We start from the raw sequence: 20,583 nt of genomic DNA on the forward strand, positions 1-20,583 counted from the left end.
CATTTACATTTTTTTGCCATAAATCTTCGGTGTTGTTTTCACATCTCACAACTAACCAACTAACTATCTAACTTTTCATTTTTTTGTTCATTTATTGTGGCAACTTTAGAGGATTCATTGTATAACAGATATTTCCCACTGGGGTCTTAAATAAAATAGCGGAGGATCGCTGTTGTGCAATAGGTAGCAAATGTGACGAGACCTTACTACTTTTTTTTTTTTACCTTGTAATAAGGAACATCACTAGCTCTATTAGTGGGTTTTAATTTAAAGTACACAACATCTATTTGATACAAAAGTTGTGGACAGCATCAAATGACTCAACGAGATGAGAGAAAACATCACACAACTAATGATTTAACTGGCACTGAGGGAAAAAAAGGCTTCTAATGCAATAAATATGAGCAGAGGACATTAAGCTCTTCTCTGGTCTACTGGTCACTACAGAGCTGCACGAAATGCTTTCTATGATTGTGAAAGTCACACAAGAGCGGTCGCATCGCTGCAGACCTCAACAACTGTTGCAGTCAAAAAAACCTACAGTGAGTGAGGCCTTTTTTTTTTTTTAGATAAAATATCCCTTGACTCTGTCATGTTAGCACATTTCAGAGGAGAATGTGAGACAAAGAGTTTGGGGATGAAGACTTTGAATACCAGGAAGATACCAGTATAATACAATAACTAGATTTTTGCTGTATGGGCCCTGACACTCCTCTGTTTGTTGTAATTGAATGAAGCTTATTACACGTGCAAATTAGCAAACCTAAAGGTAAAAATTGCACCCAGTGTCATGTCACTTTAATGCAATGTGTTCAGGTGTTCAGTCTCTAATGAATCAAAACCAATGCACCTGAACACAGCCATGTTCTCTTAGCTGTGACCTTCCTCACACATACACATCATCAAAACTGCTCAATATGAATACAAATAATAACCTATCTATGCATTTGCTTTGCTGGCTTTTATTCTTCAATTCCTGTTTGCACATACTGTAACGAGACAAGCTAAATGAGATTTAGCAAACCGATGAATGAATGAGTCAATGGGCTGTATTGGTCTCTGGACGTGATCCAGACTAGACTACTGTAGATGCCAGTGTTTGTATTTATGAATGTCAAGTGGAAAACAGGGGATACTTACTGAAGAAAAAACAATGGAAATGCTGTATGAGTGATGGGAGATGAATCTGCCACTGCCTTTGTCATGCAATGACGATGACCTATAAAATACAAGACACCGCTCTCAGTCATGCGTTATACTGTCATATCTGCAACAATGTTCCTACTACAGCATGAGCTCTGCAGGAAACAATGTGTGCGAAGAAAAAAGAAAAAAAAAAACACAACAACAGATAAAACACAACAACTTTAACAGAGCATTTAGTGAGTGAGTGATGCTGCAGAATTACACACAAGACCTCAAAGTACGGTGGGACATTTTGTCTGATCTGATTACTGATCATTTTTAATCATGCAGGCAGTCAGTCAGTCAGTCAGTCAGGCAGTCGATCCGCCCTTGTGGCCAAAACCAAAACATGTAGGCCAACAAAAAACCGCCTGCGACCACCACTTTGGGGATGTATTTAGCTAGAATATAACATAAAAATAAATAAAAGAATAAAGCATGCACGGTTCCAGTGAGCATTTATCTGCGCAGAGAGGGAGAGAGGTTAGTTTGTGCTCTCAGGTAAAACTGCTGATGTCTGTCTGTGCCTGTGCTGCTGCTGCTGCTGCTGCTCCGAGCTCCTCTCAGTCTCATGCACAATAACACCGCTACAAGATTGTGTCAGGTACGCAATAAAACGATCAGTTGAAGCTCACCTACCGTGCTCGTTAACCTCTCTAAAAGCAAGCAATTCATCGTCTTCATCTCGGTGCAAAATGTCGATCGGAGGAGCCCTGACAACAAGACAGACAAGCCTGAGAATGAGAGTCCATCTTGCTTCGGGTTTCGGAGGAGGAAAAAAAAAAAAAAAAAAAAAAAGCAAGCAAGCAAAGCAAAGCAAGCCCAAGTACAGTACAGTACAGCTACAGCAGCTACAGCTTGCTTGCTTGCAATGCTTGCTAGTAAGTGAGGGGGGATATTTCACTCCTCCTGTCAAACTCTCCGGTGACAATGTCGCCGTACTAAACAAAAAAACATCCACAATGATTAATTAAACTGGGGATTTTCTGTCCAGCCACACGCATCCGTGGGCAGTGTTTTGCTCGGCGGTGGCTCCATTTCCTCGCCAGTGTTAGTGTTAGTAGGACTAGGAATAAAAAAAAGTAGCTAGTTAGCTCCGCGGTGGCTAAGCTCGATGCTAACTGCTGGACGGTTGTGTGCTGTGCTGTGCTGTGCTGTGTGTCAACGGTTTTTTAAAACATTGCAACGGCTGCTTTCGCCTAACGTTAACGAACGGGACTACTAACGCTGTTTAAAGCTTCCTAGTAGTGACCGAAAAACTTAACATTACACACACAAAAACTGTAAAAAAGGGGGGGGATAAAATACAAAATAGTTGTCTGTGGTGTTGTTGTTGCAGCAGCAGCAGGTTTGTGGCTATGTATGTATGTATGTATTTGATGCGGATGGAGAAGGAGCTGGTGGTGGTGGTAGAGGTGGTGGAGGAGGAGGTGAAGGGAGGGTAGTCAGTCATACCACCTCACTGAGAAACAGTTGCTTTACCGTTCATTTTCTTTTCTTTCTTTTTCTTTTTTTAACACGGAAATATCTCAGCTACACAGCGACAACGATAACATAACAACGCCGAGTGGGGGTTTCAATGGTTATCAATGAAAAAATGTCGATGGGAAACAAACAAAATCTAAAAGAGAGACCGATAGAGAGAGAAGGGGAAGCCGAAGCCAAAGCAGCAGCGAGCATACAGGCAGCAAGCAAGGCGGACATCATGTCCAAAAAGCAAAAAGCAGCGATAATAACAATTTTTCAGAGTGACTGACTGAGAGGTGGAGGAAACGGCGACCGGGTTTACACGCACGGTCACTAAAAGCACAAGTTTTCTGTCATGAACGTACGTATGTATGGTCGGTCGGTCGGTCGGTCGGTGTCTACTAGTCTGAACGTGAACACAACAACATAGTTACGTTACCTCTAATATCTGGCTCAAGTACCGCGGCGCAGGGCCTCTCATCATCATTGGTGCCGACCGACCGACCGACCGTCCACCTTTTTCAACTTATTGACACATCATAACAGTTCGGTTCAGCACTGGCTGTACTAAAAACACACACATAAGTTACACACTCACACATACATAGAGATATACACACACAGCTGCGTCAAGCCCCGACGTGTACACAGCGCATGCAAACCGGAAGCACAGCGGCTTCTATCAAAATAAAAGTTTTTTAAAAAACCCTCCTGTTCCTCCTTTCTGGGCCAATTTGTTCTCTTCCTCAATCATTCCTTTCTTCCTTTCTCCCTTCCTTCTTTATACAATCCCTTTTCCCTTCCTTCCTTACTTCTTCTTGCTTCCTCTTTTGATCCAACTGACCCTCCATCTTTCTTTCCTTCCTTTTCCCTTCCTTCTTTCCTACCTTCTTTCCCTTCGTCCTTACTTCTTCCTTCCTCTTTTGATCCAATTGACCCTCCATCTTTCTTTCCTTCCCTTTTCCCTTCCTTCTTTCCCTTTCTCCTTCCTTCCTACTTTCCTTCCTTCATTCCCTTCGTCATTACTTCTTCCTCTTTTGATCCATTTGACCCTCCATCTTTCTTTCCTTCCTTTTCCCTTCCTTCTTTCCTACCTTCCTTCCCTTCGTCCTTAGCCTACTTCTTCTTCCTCTTTTGATCCAACTGACCCTCCATCTTTCTTTCCTTCCTTTTCCCTTCCTTCTTTCCTACTCCTTCCTTCCTTCCCTTCGTCCTTACTTCTCCCTTCCTCTTTTGATCCAATTGGCCCTCCATCTTTCTTTCCTTCCTTTTCCCTTCCTTCTTTCCTTCCTTCCTTCCTTCCTCCTTCCCTTCGTCCTTACTTCTTCCTTCCTCTTTTGATCCAATTGACCCTCCATCTTTCTTTCCTTCCTTTTCCCTTCCTTCTTTCCTACCTTCCTTCATTCCCTTCGTCCTTACTTCTTCTCCCTTCCTCTTTTGATCCAATTGACCCACCATCTTTCTTTCCTTCCCCTTTCCCTTTGTCCTTCCTTCCTTCCTTCCTTCCTTCCCTTCGTCCTTAGCTACTTCTTCATTCCTCTTTTGATCCAATTGACCCTCCATCTTTCTTTCCCTCCCTTTTCCCTTCCTTCTTTCCCTTTGTCCGTCCTTCCTTCCTTCCTTCCTTCCTTCCTTCCTTCCTTCCTTCCTTCCTTCCTTCCTTCCTTCCTTCCTTCCTTCCTTCCTTCCTTCCCTTCATCCTTACTTCTTCCTTCCTCTTTCCCACCATCTTTATTTCCTTCCTTTTCCCCTTCCTTCTTTCCCTTCATCCTTACTTCTTCTTCCTTCCTCTTTTAATCCAACTGACCCTCCATCTTTCTTTCCTTCCTTTTCCCTTCCTTCTTTCCTTCCTTCCTTCCTTCCTTCCTTCCCTTCGTCCTTACTTCTTCTTCCTTCCACTTTTGATCCAATTGACCCTCCATCTTTCTTTCCTTCCCTTTGCCTTTCTTCTTTCCTCCCTTCTTCTGTCCTTCTTCATCCCTTGAACAAATCTGTTCCCCAAATCCCTCTCTCTATCTTTCCGTCCTTAATTTTTCCTTTCTTTCCACAATTGGTTTTCCCTACCTCCCTTCTTTCCTTTTTGACCCAATCCGTTCCCTCCCTCCATCTATCTTTCCTTCCTTTTTCCCTTCCTTCTTTCCTCCCATCTTTCCCTTTGTCCTTCCTCCCCTCCTTCCTTTCTACTTTTCCTTTGTCCTTCCTTCCTTCCCTCTTTCCTTCCTTCCTTCCTTGACCCAGGTGGACAACAGGAGGGTTAAAGCTCCCATGCTGCTCATACATTAAACAGTGCAGCTCATGGGAGTGTAAAGTCATTGCAGCTTTCTGCCCTGATGAAGGCCTGTGAGCTGAAACATGGTGGTGTTTTTTAATGTTCATCAACTAGCCGTTCAGTAAAGGCTTTTTAATTTTTTGTATCAGAGAAGTTTGGATCATGTTTTGTTCTAGTTTGATTGCATAAAGACTGGGCACCTTCCTAGATACTGTTACTGCAACCCACATGCTGTTTTTTGTTAAGTATGAAGTAGTGTTGTAGTACTCAAAACTGGTCTTGAGACCGTATTTTCAAGGTCTTGGTCGAGCTGGACTTTTCAAATGTCTGTCTAGCTCTGTCATTCCCTCACTTTGGTTTATGGAATAATGTAATTCAATAACTTTAAGACAATTAAAACTGTTCTACAAAAGAGTATATGCTTGTGTAACCGTCTGAATAACTTGGTTGCACCAGTGTCAACAGTGTGAGGAGACTTCAGCATGTTCTGTGCTGCTGTGTTATTCTGTTCAATCCAAACTTTGTTATTAAATCATCTTTTCTTTTTATCATGGGGGTTGTACATGTAAATGTGTGGAACTACTGTACACTCTAAACATGAATGTGTTAAAACCAACACAACCTGTGTTGAATTTCAACACATCGTAAGAGTTCTCGTTGGGACAACACAACATGTGTCAGAATATTGACACATCAATTGTGTCAATATAGCGACACATTAATTGTGTCAATATAGCGACACAATTAATGTGTCAATTAGCGACACAATTAATGTGTCAAAATATTGACACATTAATGTGTCAATATATACTGACACAAGGATGTGTATTAATGTGTCAATTTTAACACAGTTACGTGTTGTGAAAAGTTATTTACACATTAGTGTGTTATTAAAAATTAGTTATCCAACACAAGCATGTGTTAATATGAATAAAGATGAAAATACAAAGTTGATGTTTTCTTATACATGTTTTATTTTTTTAACACCACATGTACAGTCATGTTAACATTACTTATGTTTACAATATTACACTTACTGTGAACCACCTGAAAAAATTTTTTTTCAATTTAATATCAAACAAACTCCTTTCTGCTCCTCTTTCTCCCTCCTGCCTCCTCCCCTCAATTCCGCCCTCCTCTTTCCTTCCTTTGTTCCTTCTTTTCCTCCACCCTCCCACCCCCACCCTACACACAGGAGGACAACAGGTGGTCACTCATTTACAGGAAAAGCATAAAAAAAATTACCTTATTCAAGGCTTAAAATCAAATTTTAAAAAAAGGGTGTCACTCGGGAGAACCTTAAATAACTTTGTATCGAGGATTAACATAGACTTTGTTTCCTTTGAAAGGTTTCTGAAAGTCAAGTGGTCGAAAGTCTAACAAATCCTGAGGAATTCGCACCACTTTGAACTCCTCACTTTTTTCCACAGAAAATGCATAGAAATGGTCATCAAAAAAATCAACATGCACAACATTTACAAACGCTAAAAGTGTGCCTTTGTCTGCCTGTGGGAACAGATGAACTATTTCTGCAAAGACTGGGTCATGTTTCTTTTCTGTTACAATAACAGTTCCTGTCCTGTATGTATGTCCCCAAACACTCACACTATGACAAACACACATACTCTCTGAAAAGTCACAATCGAGAATTGACCTCAGGTTATCAATGAGTTGTTCACCTTTGGGTAAAGACCTCAGAATAACTGGAAATGCATTTGGGACACACATTTTGTTGCCAAGCGGTTGGCCAAACCTCCAACAATGCATTTGTTGAACCTGGTTTTTGTACGCCAGAGTCTTTGACACATTTTTAAAATTGCACACAACATGTGCATGTCTCTTGAGTGGGTTGTGCTTGCCTTCAAACCTCATGCACCACAGTCTGGACAATGGCCCAAACTGGACCATCATGCCAGGGTAGTGCACCATAAAATGGTGTTTAGGGATGAGGTTTTTTCCCGGATAGATTTCTTTGAACAGCCTATGATGGTCTATGATGAGCTGTTTTAAATATACAGCAAGACCTGTGCTTACAACAGGAGCAAAAATGATGCTGCATATTTCACGTAATAATATAAAAAGTTGCCAGTGTAGACTCTCTGGATTAACCAAGTCTCCAAGAAGAAAAGGTAAGTTCTGTACCAGACACCACATTTGTGCTGCAGTCTGTCGGACAGAAGTCTCAGACGTCCTCAGATTTAAGATGATGCTGGGTTTGTTTTTTTCATTTGAATACCCATAGTCAAAGTTGATTATTCTTTCATTTAACTGTTCCAGGCACAACAGTTTTTCATCATAAATGTAGTGTCGGAGTAAAAGTTTTACCTCTAGAGGTGCAACTCCCTCAAGAACATCGTGCATTATGTCAACACACACATTTTCTGTGACATGAAAATACTTTAAAGTATTTAAACATGAATCCGCTTTTATTCCTGTCATAGATCCATTGTTTAAAGTAACATGCTGCTGGTAATTCTCTCTGTTTCGCCTTTCAAACTTATCTTCATCAAAAACGGTTTGTGACATCTTTTTATCAACAAGGCAAAGATGGCAGAACTTGTTAGCAGAAAAGCTTTCCAAATAGCCACAAAGTGAATGGCAAGCTAGGTTGTCACCTGTAAAAAGACACACAGTTCCATACAACAAATGCAATTCTCCTTTTATCTCAATCTCCATCCCATGACATTCCAGCAATCTTAAATCATTCAACAATGGTTCAAATATCTTCCCAAAACCATAAGTTTCTCTGTCAATGGAGTTGAATAGAAGGCAGAGATGGATATTAGCCAGGCCTGAATTGAATGCGGGTGGTAAGTTTCTTAAAGAGAAATAAACAGCACCCATTTTATGAATTTTGGTTTTTGAACCCAGAGGATTTGTGGTTTCTAGATCGTCAAAATAAAGCTGAATCTGAAGGGCACTTGGATGCTTTTTGTACAAGTCATGTCCAGCAAAATGCGCACCATCACAGTAGTCTCGCATCTTTCCATCTGTACTCTTATGAGAGTCCAAATATAAGGACTGCATTTTCTCATTACAGAAGATAAATTTCAATGTCTCGATTATGGAAATATACTGAAAAGTATTCGCTGTTAGTGTTTGTTTGACTAACCCACCTCTTCTAGTGGTGTCAGCTCTATGGCCAAGGAAGAGCTCTGTTGGCTTCACAAGTGAGAATTCAGTTTCAAAATATTTAGACATTTTATAGGGGTTATCCAAATCATCAAAAACATTTCGAGCACTTTCAAAGTCTTTAATTAATGAGACAACATGCTCATTGTCTTGTGGTACTGACAAAGTTCTCAGCGATGAAGTTGTAGATTGTTGAAGGCTATCAATTGTTCTGTCCAATAGTTCTTTAGTGCAAGTTACACTCCTGTGAACATCACTTAAAGTTGCATTTGAGGCTGAGTACATTTGAGCCACAAAGGTAGCTGCATAGCTACTTAGTGGAGGGCCTTTGTATTCAGATGGAGACATGTCTGACTCCTCATTAGTAGCCCCATCAGATACTGCAGTGTCTGGTATGAGAACAGTTTCTTCAGTGTTGGATGCTGAATTGTGATCTGAAGTGTGATCAGACAGACTGCTTGTGTCCCCAGATGAATGCTCTCTGGAAAGATGCCTTGAGAATGAATTAAGATTATGATAAGTACGCTGGCAGCCATTTTGACTGCAGACAAGGGTACAGTTCTGACCGTCAGAAAACGAATGCACTACACGGAGATGCCAGCGAAGTTTCCTTGTCTCACCAAGAACTGGCTTCTTACACACTGGGCAAAGATACACACTGGAATTTTTAAGCTAAAGCCTGAAGTTTTCCCAGCAGCTCCATCACTTTAGACCGTCTGACGTTGTTTGATACTGGTATGTCATAAATGTGTTCGAAAAAAATGAAAATGGATGCAAGCTGAGTGGGATAGGATGCGTTGCATACCCAAAAAAACTTGAACAGCTTGTCCAAAGCGCACGTCAGGTTGTCATCGCGAAGAGGAATTGTGACACTGTCGTTTCTCGAAACAATGACGTACTGCCGCGCTGTGTCTGTCAGTTGGCCAATGCAGACGAGCTCTGGCTGTGTCCTTGAAGATTCTTCATCAAAACTGCAAAGGGCGGGGATGCCAGTCCCATGCTGTAAGAAAGAAAGAGAAAAAAAAATTACAAATGTATTATAGACATCATCCTGAGCTAGAGCCTATTTGTTATGTGCTTTTATGTTGCACACATATACAACGTACTGGCACAAAGTTGATGAGGAAAGAAATGGCCGACTTCACACTGCAACGGGTTGATGATCCCCTTCCTGATGCAGTTGGTGGAAGCAGGTGGGTCAACATCTGTAATGTACTGTAGCATACTTGATCTATTTGAATGACACAAGCAAATGGTTTTGTCAAAATTATGTTTACAGAAAAAACTAGGAGCAAAGCATGATAAAATGCAAATTGTTTACCATCATTCTGGTCTCCATCCTGCTCAAGTAAGGAAGACACGACTCCTTTCTCCAGCGCAGCAATTTTCCTTAGTTTGGGGACAAATGATGACTCCCACCTCCTAATAAAGAGCTCTGCCTTCCCATCAAACATTTTAGCAAACTCTGCATCCAGCTGGCAGAGGAAACAAGAAAAAAAGGAAGAGTGTCACAACTCTTGTGAATCAGATTTATTTATCTAATATCTAACCCTTTTTAATATTGTTGTATGTATGATTTACAAGAAAAGCAAACGATCAGAAAAAACAAAACAAGCACGTATCAGTAAATACACAAGTAAACAAAAGACTCACCAGACTCGGAATGTCTATGAAACGAGGGTACTCTTGGATAATGTCTGCAACAGTTGGAGACTGGGTGCTGATCCAGTTCCTGCGATGGCTGAAAGTTTTTTCCATTGCAGTCTTTATTCGTCCCATGTTCTCTGGTGATGGCTTCATCCTTTTGATGACAAACAACCATTCACTAAGGTCTTCGTCTGGTTGTGCTGTAGATGGCTGCGCTAATGCTGCACTGCACGCCCATTTTCTCTTGTGGTAGCGTCGCTGGCCCTCTTCTAGGCTCCGTCTGATATTTCGTAGCCTCATCTCTATGAATCCCGTATGTGACAAAGGGTCATAGAAATGCTCCTGTAAAAAAGTATATACGTTTCAAGACAAATGAGTACTCAGGGCCATCTACTGTGAGATTCCCTTACACAAACAAGAAATCCAAAGTGTTTGTCATGTAGTGAAGCTACAAAGCAGAAAATAAATACTAACTGACCTAAGCCACCATAGAGGAAACACATGAGAGATTATACTTCGTCACTTTTGAATAAATACTTACAAATCCTTCACCCTTTCCAGAGACCATCACTTTCAGCGAAGGGAAGAGTGTCATCAACAATTTTGCCAAAAGCAGTTTCTGTGGTCCAGAGGGATAACTATGGAGCAAAACAAATGATTAAATGACATGCCCAGCACCACTGGACATTTACTAAGATATTTCATGTACAGATGATCAAATAGAGTTTTTACATGTACCTGAGCACACACCTGAAACAAAGACAAAACAGGAATCTAATCTACATAAAAAGAATGAACTATAACTTACAAGCCATGTTTCTCAACAAGGTCACTGACACTTATGTTGACGAGCTTTATTCTGGTGCTGGTGGACAGTGTTCCTGTCTGCTCATATTCTTTGAGGATGCCTTGAGCCTTCTTTTCAATAAGAGACTTGAGCTGATCCAACTGGTCCTTCTATAAAAACACAAGAACAAACATGCCCCTTAGGAAGTTGATGAGGCGTGGTTGGGGAGGGGTATGCTGTCATTAAAAGACCACAAGTCAAACCTAAAACTGTAGGAAGCAATATGTAAAGTGATGAAAACATGACATTTGTTAGTTTCACTCAACTGCTTTTATAAAGATGAATGTAAACAATTTTGACAATCAAGCAAAAATAATATCAGGCAATTACTTAATTGTGACAGGCCTAATTGGTGACAAACGTGGGCAACAATATACCTTTGACCCAACAAGCGTTTGGACAATAAAACACCAATGTTAATCATACTGATGAAGATTATGTTCCATTCATGCCAAACACTGCTGCTATTGTGCATGATAGCTTACTGGCATCACTATATTCCCTGGTTGGACCTGTGTTAACCCCATGTCAAATGAATATATCCATTAAGAAAAAGGTCTATCTATTTATCTAGAATGTTGTGTCAACAGGAATGTTCTAAAATTTGCTGTCGTATGAGATGAGAAATACTCACATTTTCACCGTCAGCATGTGGTGCTGCACACTCCACCAATTCCAAATGTATCACTGTCGATACCCATACTTGGAATCTGTCATAATCCTTCATTTCTATGCTACTGTCACAGTCAATGTAATCTTTGAAATCACTATTGTAGTGAAGAAATCTTTGTAGTTCCATAGGTTGAGGAAACTCTGAATGGCACGCCTTTAACAGCTGGGCCGCACTGTTAACAGAAAAAACTTTTTTGCATTTTTCAATGCCATCTCCATACAATGTAACTAGCACTTTGACTGGTGGCCTAGGGTCTGGTGGCCTCGGGTCTGGTGGCCTAGGGTCTGGTGGCCTCGGGTCTGGTGGCCTCGGGTCTGGTGGCCTCGGGTCTGGTGGCCTCGGGTCTGGTGGCCTCGGGTCTGGTGGCCTCGGGTCTGGTGGCCTAGGGTCTGGTGGCCTCGGGTCTGGTGGCTGGTTTTTTTCGATCACCTCCATTTTGGCTGAAGAGGAAAAAGAACGAGGGAAAGAGGGGAAGACAGCGGGGGGGGGGGGGGTTAGTACAAATGTAAGGACCAACTGAATAGTTACAACTGGCCTGAAATATATATTTGATAAATATATTTATTTCAGATTTTTCTGCACAGATCTTGTAGTAAACCCCAGTTCTTATCAAAACTTACCAAATATTCACACACTGATCAAGTCTACGACCTCTATATAAAAGCCCATTGAAAGAGCTACAAATACATAGTATGTTTCCAGACTGGTTAGTAAGTAGCCTTAATAGCCCATCTGATGATGGAGGGTAAAAACAATTTTTTTTTTTTTTACACCTTTTTTTTAAGAGGAGAAGCCACTGTGATTGCAGAATGACTGTTTTTATTTGTTTTTTTGTTTTTTTTACTATAGCCCTGCAATTTGATATGCAGGACAAAAATGTATGCTAAAATCAGTTTTGTTACAAATCCCTGACATAATACAATGGTCTGACACCATGTAAAAAATCTCCCACCTCTCATCTTTTTTAAAATAGTGAAAATCAGCCATTTTCTGCCTTTTAAAGCACAAGCTTAACTACATGCAAACAAAAATATTAGCCTAAACACTAACGTTACTGAAAAAATAGTAGTAGTAATAGTAGTTTTGATTTTTCTTTTTTTAAACTGAGGTTGACTGAAAGATCTGTACAAAAGAATCTTTTTTTTTAATACGATATCTTTATAGAGCAGTCGTTTGTAAAATATTTATGTTCCTCTTTGTACTAAGGTTGACTATGTAGGATTACCAGAACAACAGAACGCCAGACCGTTGCTATGTAAAACGGGCCGTTGCTAGTGACTCCATTCCGATCAGAGGACAGCAGAGGAGGAGAACTATGCAGGAAATTATCATCATAGTTTCACTTTTACCGTCATTAACAGCATAATAAATGACTTTTAGCTTGTTACGGGGAGAGTGGAGGCTCTCTGCCTTCCACACCGCTGCTGAAAACCAAACCTGCGCTCAGAGCCTCCGCTGTCACTGCTCTGTCAAGTTGAAAAAAAAAAAAAAAAGTTCGGTGGCGAATGTAAACAGAACGTGACAGAGAATCATGGTCGAGCCCGTCAAATTTTTTAAAAAACATTATTTCAGACAAAAAAATTTTTTTTATGGAAAAGCACTACTTTCATTCTGTACCCCTCAAAACGCCCGGTGGATGTATTATTTTTAAAACAATATAGCTTTTGATAAATATTCTACATAGTCAACCACAACAGTACATTATCAAAAGCACCGGCCTTTTTTCAAATTCTACAACATGAATAATTTCTGTGACCCCCCAAAAATTAATAATGATCTGTGACTCACTTACTAAATTTAACACAACAGCAATTGTATCTGATAATGTAGAAAATCATTCGTGTAATATTGTTAAGTGGGGGAAACTTCTGGCGGAGAATTTTCAAAACTAGCTCAAACCGGCTCAAACCGCCCCTAACCGTCCCAGCGGGAAAAAGACGTTGCGCCCTATTTAGCTTAAACTTCCAAAGACAAATCGACAATAAAATGCTCTAATTCATTACAGTGACTTTGTAATAGACTTAATCCGTTTCACTAGCATTTTAAACATTAGGTGGCTTTTCAGGGAGCAGCAAACACAACCAATGCATTAACGTTGGGTCGCATTATGTCTGGCCATGACTTTGCAAAAATTAGCTTGATAGCTTCATAAGCTACGTAAAGGCCTCAACTCAAACTGGCTGGTCACGCTACCAATTAAGTTAGCGAGTACATTATCATTAGCGGGGGAAAAAAGAGAGCCTCACTCCCACTTTACCGTCTATAGAATCTATATTAAAATCAATTTTAGGGGTGCTCACACAGCTAATGCTAAGCAATTAGCATTTATCCACTTCAAATGCTAGTTAGCTCTGTGGCTTTTTGGTGCCTGAGGTGGCTTTCGACATTAATTAGACCGCTTCAACCCAACACCTCCTCCTTAGCTCGAGTTTGAATGAAAATATCTCGTCAGCCAACCATTTAGCTTTAATCTAACCGTTCGAAGTGACCGTGAATGTGAACCAGTATCACCATCAAAGCATTCGGTTAGAGAAAATAACTGCCAAGCTAACGTCACCTGTGACAAAGCGGTAGAAACCTCGTTGCAAACCGCAAATTTACGTTAAAAGTCGGGGGAAGTCTAACTATTGATTTGATTTTCCACATTCTAACCTCATTCGCATATAATTAAAACATTTAAAACACAGAAAATCATCCAATTTAACGTTACCTGTCCGTCGGCTGTGCCTGTCACGGTCCTGCCGATGGCTCGCTGCTGCCTGCTGCACGTAAAATGTCGTCGATGGGTGGGGGCGGGGGGGGGGCGAGCGGTCAGACGGGTAACTGGTTTGATGACGTAGGCGTGTTGTGATTGGCCAATGATGTTAACACATGTCTTTGTGTTGTAGAGGTTACAGCATGCAACACATTATGTGCAGAAATTGACGCAACATGTGTTATTTGGCTTTCTACACATTAATTGTGTAAGAAAACAACACATTCTTTCTAAGAGTGTAGGTAGGGTGTGGGGTTTCATGTTTTATGTTCCTATGTATCCGTGGGTGTATGTAAATGAATGTAATATGGTTAAGGACATCCTCCTGTGGTCATTTTCCCTGACCTGTCTGCACTTCTTGAGGCCGTTCATGGTGAAAACAATTTTCCTGTAAAGGACAAATAAATTCATCTATCTATCTATCTATGAGGAAAATTGTAAATATCAAGCTACATACTATGAGTACTGGTACTGAATAAAGTAATGGTCTTCGACAAACAAAACCAGCAATCGCACACTCAACGCTCAAATGTATTTCTGCAGAAAGAAATTGATATATGCATGCACAGCGTTGAGTGTGCGATTGCTGGTTTGGTTTTGTTTGTTGAGTGTCTAAGTTCAGAAGAATCCTGCCTACGGATGAGCGGTGACTTATTTCACTTTTAAAGTCTCGCATTGGTTTTGCACTCGATCTTGGACTTGGTCTCGTCCCCCCTTGGTCTTGGTCTTGACTCGGTCTCGGGTTAGGTGGTCTTGACTACAACACTATAGTATAAAGGAGAGTATGTGGATTATATACAGGGCCGTTGTATAGGGGAGAAAGGTGATGATAATTCTAGGGGCCCAGCGCCCAGTGGGGCCCATAAAAAACCCCAGTAGTCTAATCTTTGTATGACTGATTTATTCTGCGTAAAGACCCTGACTAATACTCATAGTACACTGTAAAAACTCAACATCTTTCCAAGAATATTTGTCTTATTTCTTGTCCAAATGTCTCATTTCTAGTCAAAACTAATCTCTTTCCATTTAACATAAGACTCATTACCTAAAAATTAACTTGTTTTTAGATCATTTTCACTTAAATTCACAATAAATAGAAAAATCTGCCAGTGAAAGTAAGTTTTTTGTGCTTGTAATAAGGAAGAAAAACTTGCTCCACTATCAGATTTTTTCTACTTATTCCAAGTGAAAATATGCTTGAAAGAAGTAAAAAGTGTCTAAAAACAAGCTGCTTTTAATATGATGAGTCTTATTTTAAAGGGATAGTTCAACATTTTGGCAAATTGGCCCATTTTTTTTTCTCTTCCTTCACTGTTTTTGTTCCGGCTGTCAGCTCCTCTTCAATTTTGGTGTGCGCTCCTACCACGTTCTTTGCAAATTGGCCCATTGCCATAATCGCTATAGTCATAGCAGTAGGTTCGTTACCTTTATTTGTCGGTGTAAGCTATTTTTAGAACGGCGGAGCAGAGTCGTGAGCTGCTCAGAGCTACGCTGTGGAGGCTAATGGAATTTCTTGGTTTCCCTCATCAAACTCATCAAATACAAAATCCAACAACTCCAAAACACTCTGATGGACAAGTTGTGACCTGCACAATCACCACGCTATGAGATAATAATGGAACGTTACGAAACTGAGCCGTTTTCGAGGTAAATACAGGGTAAATACAGAGTCTGCTTGCTGAAAAACTGTCCCTGAACGCAACACGCATCAGCGGTTTTGCATGAATTTACGTCTAAAACAGCTCCGTCTCGTAACGTTCCATTATTATCTCATAGCGTGGTGATTGTGCAGCTCACAACTTGTCCACGACAGCCTTTTGGAGTTGTTGGATTGTGTATTTGATGAGTTTGATGAGGGAAACCAAGAAATTCCCTTAGCCTCCATAGCGTAGCTCTGAGCAGCCTGCCGCTCCACTCCTCCGTTCTAAAAACAGCTTACACCGACAATTAAAGGTAACGAACCTACTGCTATGACTATAGCGATTATGGCAATGGGCCAATTTGCCAAAATGTTGAACTATCCCTTTAAGTAGAATGAGATTTGTTTTGACTAGAAATTACATTTTGACTAGAAATAAGACAAATATTCTTGCTAAGATACTTGAGTTTTTGCAGTGTAATGCATTAGCATCAAAACAAAGAAGGCTAAAATAAAAAACGATAATACATAGTAGTCTAAGGGAAAAAAAGGAAAAGTTAGGGGGAGGGGCCCACTTTAGTATTCTTTAAGGGGGCCCAGAATTCCTAGCAACGGCCCTGATTATGTATGATAAAATATCCTGTGTTTATTAGCTCTGCCATGATAGTAATTGTAAAGTTATATTAGTATTTAATACATGGTGGGTCTCAATACATTACATTATGCTTCAATGTTTTGTTTCAAGAGTCCACAATGCAAACCTACATTAATAAAGCATCTAACAAATACCAAAAACAACAACTTTTAAGTTGATCAGTAATACTATGAAAGTTCAAAAACACATTTGAACGTCAATGCAATCAGGTTTAGGTTCTGATTGCTACGAACTAACTACATACAGTATGTTGGATAAGGATATAAGAGAAACACAAGTTAACACGACATGACAAACTCGTGTGGTTTTAAAAGAGTAAAACAAAAACACATCAAGGAAAAGCTCTGTAACTTCATCCATCAGATTATTGAACAGCTTTTCTCTCTTTTTAACATTTGTATTTATTTTGTTAATATGCACTGTTGCTCTCCGCAGATGAACTTCCTAAAGTTCTTTGAATTTGAATTGAATTGAAAAAAAAAAAAGCAAAATAAAAATTGAATAAGGCGTCAAATGAATTATACGGGCAGGTATAGCAAATAATATAAGAGAGACATTGTGATAAAATAACAAACTCTCTAGTTAGGTAGTACAGTATGACGGCCCAATGATACAAATGTAAAGTTATTTCTCTGTTGTATCTTTATTTTTTTTGTTAAACCTGTGCACTATTTCTGTATGTGAACAGTGGGTAGTTTTGTATGTAGAGGGACACCAATATGTATATAGGATTCTCATGTATATGTTATGACTCTTTATACATGTGCTAGCTCAACACATAGTTTCCAGAGACGTTCTATATTTACTTTACTTTGTCGTTTCCCTGTATTGTTTAATTTTTTCCACAGCTGTATCGCTTCACTCTAATTACAGGGAGGGATATTTAAAGATTACACACTGTTTAATAAATATTTTAAATGGGAGCTCCATGGTGTGCGGATCTTTTTGTAAGTCTTTTGTATAGTTTTTTTTCTTTCTTTTTTTGATCCAGCACCCTATTGTATGTTTTTTGGGATGTGCGTGTCACTCCCTTTTTTTTTTCAAAATAACAAACTCAAACAAACATAAAATAACATCTTCCATTGTTAGACTACATAGAAATTAATGTTACATTACATGCCCAGAAACCAGGAGCAATATTTTTGATAAACTGGGCAAAAACTGGAATAATTGTTTAATTTCAGTGTGTTTGAGAGACTGCTAGTTTTATCTCTAAAGCTTGGAGAAGAAGACAGGGAAAAGTAGTTTAATTAATCTCTGATGAATTCCTTTAAAGCTTGGTATTGTTTTCTTTTGTTTGTTTTTTTTGGTTTTGAACCCCAAAGATGATCTGATTGATGAGGATCAGGCTGTTTTAACTAAATCTTTGGTGAAGTTGCTTTCAGCCACTATGACCCAAAACTGTGGATCAGCTGCCGGAGGATCTGAGAGGAGTTAAACATTGACACTTTCAAACGTCTCTTTAATCTGGCTTTTATGTTATAGTCTCAGTTATTTTATTCTATTCTACAGTTTTACAGACTTTTCGGTATTTTATGACTTTCTTCTCTCCAATATTATCTTTCTTTTGCATGCATATTTTGTTCAATATTTCTATCCTGCATTTTATTCTATTTTAGTTTTTCTTATTGTTTTTCATATTTCATATTGTCGTGCATTAGTCTCCACCTCATTCTTCTTGTTTCACTTCATATCCTACTTTTTCAATCAAAATGTAAAGCACTTTGAACAGCATATATTTGCTTTGTAAGGTGCTAATAAATTTTGATTGATTGATTGATTGATTGATTGATTGATTGATTGATTTGTTATTTGTTTTCTTATTTATTTGATGTATTGATGACGTGCTCTGGTCCTGGTTTGTTTTCTTGGTGTCTTATAAGCATACGAAAAAAATGTATGCATGACCAGGGCCGTTGTATAGGGGAGAAAGGTGATGATAACTCTAGGGGCCCAGCACCCAGTGGGGCCCACAAAAAACCCCAGTAGTCTAATCTTTGTATGACTGAATTATTCTGCATAAGACCCTGACTAATACTCATAATAATGCTGCATTAGCATCAAACTTTTTTTTTCTTCTATAAATTATTGTTGTGTGATGTTTATATTCCTCTTGTTTCATTCTGTTTTTTCTCTTTTATCCTGTTGCTATTTGCTGCTGCTGCTGCTGCTGCACAAATGTAAATGTCCCCACTGTGGGACAAATAAAGGAATCTTAAAGCAGAAGTAAGTGGTCCGGTCGTTTTCGCTAATGCTGCGTTCCAGGCAGGCTTTTGAAATCGTAAATTACAGCTTCAAGTCACAACTTACGACTTTGTAGCGTTCCAGGCAACCCACTCGTGTTTTTCCGACCTGTTTTACCGGTGAAAGTCACTATAACGGCCACTCGTAACTTCCGACCGGTGAACTCGTACCAGATCGAACTGGTACGACTTCACGGTCGGAAAAATACGAGTTTCCTTGAACGCACCATAACAGTCCTCGTCCCTACGTCGCCACATTCACGGCGTCCCTTGGCTGCACACACAGCCCTGCATGCCGTTCTCTCTCCTCATTGGATAAAAACTGTAGGATACGATAAATGTTTTCTCTTCGGCTCAGAGCAGAGCAGAGGGACTGACAGACCCGTGTTTCAGACCAAACACTGTAAGTGATTGCTGTCGGAAGATACAACTATTTAAGACTTATATTAACACAAATATATCACTTACTTCTGCTTTAACTTGCCTTAAAGCAGAAGTAAGCGATCCGGTCGTTTTGGCTAATGCTGCGTTCCAGGCAGGCTTTCGAAACCGTAAGTTACGGCTTCAAGTCACGGCTTATGACTTTGTAGCTCTCCAGGCAACCCGTAACTCGTGTTTTTCTGACCTATTGCCCGTGAAAGTCACTATAACGGCCACTCGTAACTTCCGACCCGTGAAGTCGTACCAGATCAAACTGGTATGACTTCACAGGTCGGAAAAACACGAGTTACGGGTTGCCTTGAACGCACCATAACTTCTTGTCAGCCGATGGAGTTAGCAGCCCCCGCCCTCGTCATGGATCTATTGGTCCTCGTCCCTACGTCACCACATTCAGGCGCATCCCTTGGCTGCACACACAGAGAGGACTGCCCCTTTATGCCGTTCTCTCTCCTCATTGGATAAAACTTGTAGGATACGAGAAAAGTTTTCTCCTGGGCTCAGAGCAGAGCAGAGTGACTGACAGACCCGTGTTTCGGTCCAAACACTCTGTGTAAGTGATTGCTGTCGGAAGATAGAACTATTTAAGACTTATATTAACACAAAAATATCGCTTACTTCTGCTTTAAAACAAAGTAGGCTATATAAAAAATGATAGTTTAAGAAAAAAAGTGGAAAAGTCAGGGGCCCACTTTAGTACTCTTTCAGGGGCCCCAGAATTCCTAGCAACGGCCCTGTGCATGACACAATAATATAATAAAATTCAATTCATTCATTCATACCAGAAGCCAATAAGGGCCCGTTGTTTTATTCTTAATGTTGTTTTCATCTTTTGTATAATTCAAACACACATGTTGGACTTGGAGTTAGTATTATTCATTAACACCACCGTCCTATCGATTCAGCTAAAAAAAAAAAAAAAACTTTTATGTTCATAGTTTCAACCGGAAGTCTCCTCTGTGTGACAGTGTGTTGTTGTTGCCAGTGTGGTGGTGTGGTGGTAGGCTACAGAAACGCAGCAGCACTTCCACCACCACCACCAGTCAGATGATGAATGTTATAGCCTACTGACTGACTGTCACACGAAGGCGACACGTACGTTCAACGACCCCGACCCACACACACAAGAAAAATAACACAACATTGCGTTAATTCTGGCCGAAATACAGACTTGTTCAGTCATACGATGGGATAGAAACCACTTTCGTTTTCCTCTCTGGTCTGGTGGGGGAACATTTCATTTCTCTGTGTTCAGCCCTGATATCCCTCCCCTCCCCTCCCCCGGTCTGCATTGCAAAGTGCCGGACTGACTAGTGACTGACTGAGTGACTGACTGGCCTGTACCTGTATTAACATCCCAGACTTAACTTTTATCTCTCCAACAACAGACAAAGGTCAGAGGAAAGGGGGCTACTACATCACACACACACAAAAAACCTCCACCTGATAACGACTTACTATAGTGAGACCTCCGGGTTCAATCTATCTCAGTTCAGTGACTTAGGGCTGCTGCTGCTGCCTATGATACTTGTTATGTTATTATAATTATAATAATAATAAGCTTCCTGTTGTGTTTGTGCGCGTCATAACTGTGTTTCTACGGCACGTACCTGTCCGCGGTGACGTCACGGAG

The 20,583-nt window shown here is 40.2% G+C and overlaps 2 protein-coding genes across 11 annotated transcripts in view; both read right to left on the reverse strand.

Annotated features, from left to right (window-relative positions):
* bbx (BBX high mobility group box domain containing) overlaps positions 1 to 20,583 on the reverse strand; it is a 47,185-nt gene extending 26,602 nt beyond the window's left edge. For 7 of the 10 annotated variants that reach the window (XM_085797044.1, XM_085797041.1, XM_085797038.1 and 4 more), the window contains exons 1-2: positions 3,092 to 3,266; positions 1,141 to 1,219 (exon numbers count right to left, since the gene is read on the reverse strand). In XM_085797044.1, coding sequence (XP_085653170.1) covers positions 1,141 to 1,205 — 65 coding nt within the window. In that variant the 5' untranslated portion in view covers positions 1,206 to 1,219; positions 3,092 to 3,266. Of the gene's footprint in view, positions 1 to 1,140; positions 1,220 to 1,824; positions 1,967 to 3,091; positions 3,267 to 20,560 lie in introns of those variants that run through there. The other 3 variants (XM_085797037.1, XM_085797045.1, XM_085797036.1) reach the window with 3 other exon arrangements.
* LOC146974029 (uncharacterized) lies at positions 8,641 to 13,970 on the reverse strand. The gene is made up of 5 exons (XM_085796766.1): positions 13,931 to 13,970; positions 9,707 to 10,042; positions 9,375 to 9,528; positions 9,160 to 9,284; positions 8,641 to 9,053 (listed from the first exon to the last, which is right to left on the reverse strand). Exons 2-5 carry the CDS (start codon positions 9,998 to 10,000, stop codon positions 8,721 to 8,723), a joined length of 906 nt encoding a protein of 301 aa, XP_085652892.1. The 5' UTR covers positions 10,001 to 10,042; positions 13,931 to 13,970; the 3' UTR covers positions 8,641 to 8,720.

The sequence above is a fragment of the Trachurus japonicus genome, chromosome 14 (assembly GCF_045865225.1).
Source record: "Trachurus japonicus isolate A0001 chromosome 14, Traja_1.0".
NCBI classification, from domain to species: Eukaryota; Metazoa; Chordata; class Actinopteri; order Carangiformes; family Carangidae; genus Trachurus; species Trachurus japonicus.

Excerpts from the sequence above, each read along its gene's own strand:
- LOC146974029 (XM_085796766.1), bottom strand. The coding sequence starts at position 10,000 with ATGAGGCTACGAAATATCAGACGGAGCCTAGAAGAGGGCCAGCGACGC. Across the intron at positions 9,285-9,374 it reads GGATGGAGACCAGAATGATG|ATCAAGTATGCTACAGTACA; the intron begins GTAAACAATTTG and ends TCATTCAAATAG. Across the intron at positions 9,054-9,159 it reads TCCTCATCAACTTTGTGCCA|CATGGGACTGGCATCCCCGC; the intron begins GTACGTTGTATA and ends TCTTTCTTACAG.